This window comes from Oncorhynchus masou, chromosome 24 (genome assembly GCF_036934945.1).
Source record: "Oncorhynchus masou masou isolate Uvic2021 chromosome 24, UVic_Omas_1.1, whole genome shotgun sequence".
NCBI lineage: Eukaryota > Metazoa > Chordata > Actinopteri > Salmoniformes > Salmonidae > Oncorhynchus > Oncorhynchus masou.
In genome coordinates, this window is record NC_088235.1 from 36251496 (window position 1) to 36259102 (window position 7607).

The following is a 7607-nucleotide window of genomic DNA, read 5'->3' on the forward strand; positions in this document are numbered from 1 at the left end:
TAGTTCCAAGAGGGAGTAGTTATTAACCCGCCTATCAGCCAACACAAAAAGGAAGCTCCTGAGCCACCATTTCATGTGCGAGCAGCTAAGAGAACGGGGAGAGTTGAGCACACAAATCAGCAAAACAAAAACAAATTTAGTCTACAATAACGATTCTAATCTTCGTCTGGCTATCTCATTTTGAGGAGCAAAGATGAGCTACGGAAGGCCCCCACCCGATGTCGAGGGTATGTCCTCGCTCAAAGTGGACAATCTCACGTACCGGACCTCGCCTGAGACCCTACGCCGAGTTTTCGAGAAGTATGGCCGTGTGGGAGACGTGTACATCCCCCGCGATCGGTACACTAAGGAGAGCCGTGGTTTCGCCTTTGTGAGGTTCCACGATAAGCGCGACGCTGAAGACGCGATGGACGCCATGGACGGTGCCTTGCTCGATGGGCGGGAACTGCGAGTGCAGATGGCGCGATATGGCCGTCCACCAGACTCCCACTTCGGGCGCCGAGGCGGCAGTGGACCCCCAAGGAGGCATGGAGGCTACGGGCGCAGGAGCAGAAGGTAAGCTCTGATTCCAGTTTTAGTTACATTTAGTAACACATTGTAGTTAGCCAAGTGTACCTAGCAATTGTAATCTTGATGTAACTACAATATACTGGCCAATTTCAGCTAAATGTGCAATGGTATTTACTCTAGCTAGTTGTAACTTTTTATAGTTAACGTAGCTAACTATAACGTGTTTTTAATAACCTGCCCAGGGACTGCGGTTGAAAATTAGCCGGCTGGCTAAAAAACCGTCACTTTTACTGAAACGTTGATTTAATGTGCACTGTCCCTGTAAAAAATAAACAAACTCAAGCTAGTTAGTAGCAAATAGGCCAGCTGATGACGATGAGGTATTTAATTTGACCAATCCAAAGGCAATGTATTCAGCGGCTATACACATATCCCCGTGGACCGATTTTGTAGATACAATATTCTCCACTCAGGCTGCAAATGTGTTGATTTCCTCAACTCTATTTAATGGCGAGAAGGCGGGTAAAGAGGAACTAAAACATTTGTGGCCTGAATGGAAAATATTCTGTAAAAAAACAGACCGCGGGGGATATAGCCAGCTAACTTAAACTCACCCCATTCCGTACAAATGTGCGCAACTGCAACATTCAAACGAGGCTACAAAGAAAACTAATGGGACTGTAGCGACTGTGTTGTCTTCAAAATCGGGGGTGTGAACTAGGTTTCTATTCAAGTGTTGATCGACATGGTAATAGCTCTGTAGTATTGGGGAAAAGTAAAAAAAAAAAACGGACCCTATGTTACGTCTAGACGTGTCATGTCGTAACGTACACCACGCATAAAGCAACTATTTTGGTCTTACAATCTCTCTCCACCAGGTGTAGCACTTCTCTCATCCTTTAAAAACAAGAAATGGACAGTGACGGGGATACGGGGGATACCTAGTCATTTTTTGCGTCATCATTGCATGCAATCAGCATTCTCAAAGCCGCTGTTTACTTCTAAGATCACTTTAGCACTGCCCTAAAAACCCGATTCAAATTCGACACAAACCTTCAAATAGGTATGTAATGACACATTATATAAACTCTTTATAGTGTTTTATTTACATTTTAGGGGCGATAAGGTGATACGTTGGACAGATCGAGTGAAAAAAGGGAATTTTCTCACATCTCTCCTTCTCACTGCGCATTAGTTTTGCTTCCCCACCCGGCGTTTTTAAAAAGACCCGACGGGGCTCATTGCCTGCTTGAATTATGTCAAAACAGGCATTGTTTAGGTCATGTAATTGATTCTGTTGGACAGGGGAGAAATTGTGCTTTACAATGGTATGGATGTTACAGTTGATCTGGAAGTATTGTGTTTTTGGGGCGCTAAAATAAGGGCAATTGTACGGACAAAGGTGATGTAAGATGAAGCAACATGATATCGCCATTTGCCGGCCTTTGGGCTAGTTAGCTAGCTACTACGTTATCAGTTGAGTTTGCATGCTGCCATCGCAAAATCTAATTAGTCAATAAAAAACAGACTTGTATGAACCAAGTTGCAGTTATTTTTATCTCACTCAACATTATTACATTTTCTTCTGACCCTCCCCAGTCGTTCGGCCAGCCCCCGCCGGCGAAGACACAGTCGTTCTCGAAGCAGGAACCGCAGTCGTGGCCGTGACTACAGCCGCTCACGGTCTCGTTCCTACTCCAGATCCCGTTCCAAGTCCCGCACACCCCGCAAGAGCAAGTCCCCATCCCGATCAAGGTCCCGCAGCCGCACCCCGGCTTCTAACAGAGGCTCACGGTCGAGGTCCAAGAGCATGCCCAAATCCCCCGATGACAACGGAACCGAATCTTAGTAACAGCAGTTCCAAGCCAGACCCAGTAAGACGGTACACAGGGCATGGGAGAATGGGGGTGACCATCAGACAGCCACATATGTTTGAGTCATAGAGATAGTTATAGGATGCCACATTGCGTCTGTCCTGTTATGGCGTCTGTGAGCGCATGTGCAGCGCCATTGAGACCATCTCCATACATTTTTATTCTATTATGAGTTGGTAAACAAACTGAACGATTGGTGATTTACTGCCACCTGCAGTTATGGAATGTTTGTTCACTAGTATACTTAATTTCATCCAGGTCAACAGCAAATTATGTGATCCTTAAACCATAGGAAGTCCCATCCCGTTGACTGCAAAGTGATACAATTCCTCAATGGTGTTGCCCATGCTAAAACTGGCTTCTGGGCACTAGTCTGTCTATGGTTTGAGTATAGTTTGCTGAATGTAGGGCACATAATTATGTAAGGAACAATTATAGGAACTCTATGGTAGGACAGGTTAAATTCAATTGCAGTTGGACAGTGTTCTGCAACCTTAATAGTCCTTTGAATATTAGTGTTTAGTAACCAGAGTTGCAGTGTACCAGTCAGTACTTCAGAATCCTGACCCTGGAATTTTGCTTGGTGTTGTAGAGGAAACTGGAAATTTAAGTAGTGTACAAAACAAATGTTAAGTTGTGTGTAAAACGTGCAAGCGACACAAAGTAAGGTCAGGAAATCGAGATGGATACCTGCAGTGCACACTGAATGTGCCCACAGATCTAATCAACAGTGTGTGGGTGTCCCCAAATGGTCACATCAGCTAACATTGGTTTGGGGTGGATGTTATCTGCAGGTCAAGGGTATAGTTGGCCAAGCTTGTTTACAACATTTATAAAATGTGCCAGGGCTTGTATCATTTATTTTTTGAGATGGGGTATATTTATTGCGGGGTGCTAAAATCAACATTCGTTTACCTAAATGTGGAATTCTCTCCTCCAAGCTGCGGTGTCCTGTTGTCAAACCGAGAGGGTGTGGCAGATGGCAGTGTAAGAGCAGTTAGTGTGTTGTGACGCGACCTGCCTGAGGCTGTTGGTGGGGGGCGATGGCGGTTGCTATGGAGCAGGTCGTCACTGGCGGTGCGGTGGTCCGTGCTGTCAGTTGGTGAGGTACTGTATGTTCACAGGACCACAGACAGAATGCTGCTGGCTGTACCGCTCTGTGTCTGGTCTCACTGGTGCAGGAGGGAGGACCCCAAGGTTTGTTGTCCAATAAATGCCTGAGTAAAAATAAGAACAAATTGAGTGGTAGCTGTGGGTGGGAGGGCCCTTGTAGTGAGAAGACATCCCACGTTGTTAGGAACTCTGTTCTATGCCAATAACGTGGACAACTGACGAGCCCTCAATGGAATGGTTAAAAGGGGGTGTTTTCTATCCTATTTTAGATTGAGAACAGTTGATTGTCTAGTTGTGTCAAACTAGCAACCTACCCTTCGACCTCCACTAATGCAGCTTGTCTTGTTTTCTTTCCAGATGTCAGACGATTGAGACTTCTTCTCTGTGGACGTCGACCAGAGCTTAAGTCTGCCAGTGGACACCTCTCTACGCCTAACAGAATACTGACCAAAAGGTTGTGACTTGGCCTAAAATGTTTCAGTTGCCCAGAAATAGACTACTATATATTTACCAATGCGTGTAATGCCGTTGACTCGAGTGAAGGACATGTTTTGAGGTTAACTGTATGTTGTCTCATTGTTAGTGCAGGTTTGTTGCATATTAATTTGATTTAAACTTTTATGAAGTAGCACCCCCCCCCCCCCCCTCCTTTTTTAAAATTAATTGAAGCCCTTATTTAGTAGTCTAATTCTCTACAGAAGGATTCCCGTATTGAGTTACTGCTGTTCTTCTTTTGGAGAGTTGAATTTTGCAGAGTTACCCTAAACCAGAAACATGTAGAGGGAAACCATAAGCCAAAATTGTATAAAAAAATATTTAACATTTTACGTAATTCGCTAACCTAACTAGGAGTACTGATAGTTTGTATGTGTGTATGTACACTGAGTACACCAAACATTAGGAACACCTTCCTAATATTGAGTTCCACCTCCCCCTTTGCCCTCAGAACAGCCTCATTTCATGGGTGAATGGACTACATGGTGTCGAAAGCGTTCCCCAGGGATGCTTGCCCATATTGACACCAATGCTTGCCACAGTTGTCCAGTTGGCTGGATCTCCTCTGGGTGATGAACCATTCTTGATACACACGGAGAGCTGTTGAGCATTAAAACCCCAGCAGCTTTGCAGTTCTTGACACAAACTTGTGTGCCTGGCACCTACTATCATACCCTGTTCAAGGGCACTTAAATATTTTATCTTGCGCATTCACCCACTGAATGGCACACATACACAATCCATGTCTCAATGCTTAAAAATCCTTCTTTAACTCAGCTCCTCCCCTTCTACACTGATTGAAGTTTATTTAGCAAGTGACACCAATGAGGGATCATATTTTCACCTGGTCAGTCTGTCATGGAAAGAGCGGGTGTTCTTAATGTTTTCTATACTCAGTGCATATTGTTGATACATTTTTTTTGTCTCTGGTATGCATTTACTTAATCCCCTCTTGTGTCATCTTTTGTGCACTAGGCGCAGTTGTGTAGCAGTTGAGTATTGCTGGTTAGCTGTTAAGGTGCGATGCAGTGCTGATGGTGAGGTGGCAGTGCAGTGGCTGGCGGGGGTGTTGCGGTGCCCGGTGAGTGCCCGGTGCAGTTGCCGCCCTGCTATCGACTTGGTGCTGCTGCCGTTTGCCTGGTTCTGGTCTGTAAGAATAAATCAATCACTGCTGTGGTGGCAGATCTGATCATCCCATCTCTCTCTCCCTCTGTTGTCTTATGGTCTCTTACCATTGTTGATGTACCAATACTGTTCTATTTCTCCATCCCTAGCCTGGTGGAACCAGTCTGATCATTGTATTATTGATCAGGCTGGTTCCAACAGGTTAACTATCCTACCCCCCCAACTGTGCTTTAGTCCTCTGTTGTGAGCTGGTTGTATCCAGTGATGGAAGAGTCTGTTATGGCTCGATAGATGAGGGTTGGATAAAGGGCATCCCACTAGCTTGATAAATTAGTCTCGGTATTCTTTTGTGAACCCTCGCAAGATGTCTTGTAAATGCTCCAGGTGAAGGCTAATAAAAATGTTGAATTTGTTTTGTTGTGGACTGTTATTTAAGCAGATCTTGCGAGAGCCTGGTCTATAATGGCAGCGTTGCTCCTTCAAAGTTAGCCAAGACACAAATAAATAAATTGTTAATGAGCCAATACATTTTTTTTGTAACCAGAATTCTTGAGTTAATAAAGCCGAATACAAACATGGTCTCTTGGGTAAGGTGAGAGTGCCAGCCTGAACATCCGTGGTGGGAAAAGTACCCAATTGACTAAAAGTGGCAGACCATGTGTAACGACACCTGCCCAGGATCGGTACACTTGAACATCACACCAGGTACAGGATAGCAACAACTGTCCAAGTTACATCAGGAACACACAATCCCTTCATCAGTGCTCAGACTGTCTGCAATAGGCAGAGAGAGAAGCTGGACAGGACATGTAGGCCTGTTGTAAGGCAGGTCCTCACCAGACATCACCGGCAACAACGTTGCCTATGGGCACAAACCCACCGTCGCTGGACCAGACAGGACTGGCAAGAAGTGCTCTTCACTGACGAGTCACGGTTTTCTCACCAGGGGTGATGGTCGGATTCGTGTTCATCGAAGGAATGAAAGTTACACTGAGGCCTGTACTCTGGAATGGGATTGGTGTGAAGGGTCCGTTGTGGTCTGGGGCGGTGTGTCACAGCATCATCGGACTGATCTTGTCATTGCAGACATTCCCAACACTGCGTTACAGGGAAGACCACCTGACGTGACCCCCAGCTGTTCTGTGTGTGATTTCCTGGAAGACAGGAATGTCAGTGTTCTGCCATGGCCAGTGAAGAGCCTGGATCTCAGTCCCATTGAGCATGTCTGGGACCTGTTGGAAAGGAGGCTGCGGGCTCGGGCCATTCCCCCCAGAAATATCCAGGATCTTACAGGTGCCTTGGTGGAAGAGTGGGGTAACGTCTCACAGAAAGAACTGGCAAATCTGATGCAGTCCACGAGGAGATGTACTGCGGTACTTAATGCAGCTGGTGGCCACACCAGATACTGTCTCTTACTTTGTTCAGGGACACATTATTCCATTTGTTAGTCACATGTCTGTGGAACTTGTTCAGTTTATGTCTGTTGTTGAATCTTATGTTCATACAAATATTTACACATGTTAAGTTTTTGCTGAGTTTTAAAAGTAAATTCAATAAATATTAAGTTACCCAGCAAAAAGCACTACTTGAGTAAAAGCCTGAAAGTATTTGCTTTTAATACAACTAAGTATCAAAATGTAATTGCTAAAATATACTTAAGTATCAGAAGTGAAAGTATAAATCGTTTAAAATACCTTTATATTATGCAAACTAGATGGCACCATTTTCTTGTTTATTTTTAAGTTACAGATTGTCTGGCACACTCCAACACTGACATAATTTACAATCGAAGCATTTGTGTTTAGTGAGTCCGTGTTTATTGTGTGAGTTGAACCATTGTTCTGTCTTGCTAAGCATTCACAATGTAATGACTACTTTCGGGTGTCAGGAGAATGTATGGAGTAAGAAGGACCAACCTTCCTGTTCAAGTGAGCACAGCACAACAGTGAGTCCAAAAATATGTCTTTGTATGCTGTTGCATAAAGCATGAGAGATCCTTGATGAAAACCTGCTCCAGAGCAGGTGAAGGTTCACCTTCCAACAGGACAACGCAGGAGTGGCTTCCGGACTAGCCTCTGGAGAGACCCGAAATAGCTCTGCAGCGACCCTCCCCATCCAACCTGGCAGTTTGAGAGGATCTACAGAGAACATTCGTAGAAACTCCCCATATACAGGTGTGCCAAGCCTGTAGCGTCATACACTCCACTGATAGCCCGATGTAGCGGGGCAATAATTCAGTAAGGTGTCGGGACAGCTTTATGTAGGCCATAACAGTTTGTGGGCACCATTATAGTGCAATTCATGTATTCGTGTTGTGTCGTTGCTTTGCTGGCATGCAATATTTACATGCTAAAATCGCCACGGGTCACAAGTATGCTCACTTTCCACTGATAGGATTACCTGTAAAGCACCAACTAAGTGAGAAGCTTCCAATGTGATGGTCACCCTATATATCCTGTCCTGTGTGTTTTGGTGCTACTTGGGTGAAGC

At 44.9% G+C, this 7607-nt stretch overlaps 1 protein-coding gene across 7 annotated transcripts; it reads left to right on the top strand.

The window, feature by feature from the left end:
- Nucleotides 1-38: 38 nt before the first annotated feature.
- On the top strand, nucleotides 39-5529 carry LOC135512100 (serine/arginine-rich splicing factor 2-like). 7 transcript variants are annotated; one of them, XR_010451375.1, is made up of 4 exons: nucleotides 39-555; nucleotides 2110-2384; nucleotides 3855-3951; nucleotides 4968-5529. XR_010451375.1 is itself a non-coding variant. In XM_064933766.1 (3 exons), the coding sequence occupies exons 1-2, from the start codon at nucleotides 194-196 to the stop codon at nucleotides 2357-2359; spliced, it is 612 nt and encodes a 203-aa protein (XP_064789838.1). In that variant the 5' UTR covers nucleotides 39-193; the 3' UTR covers nucleotides 2360-2392; nucleotides 3855-5529. The 7 variants fall into 7 exon arrangements, 4 of the variants coding, with proteins under 4 accessions (XP_064789838.1, XP_064789837.1, XP_064789836.1 ...); XR_010451373.1 differs by having other exon boundaries at nucleotides 2110-3951; nucleotides 4444-5529; XR_010451374.1 differs by having other exon boundaries at nucleotides 2110-3951.
- Nucleotides 5530-7607: the final 2078 nt, after the last annotated feature.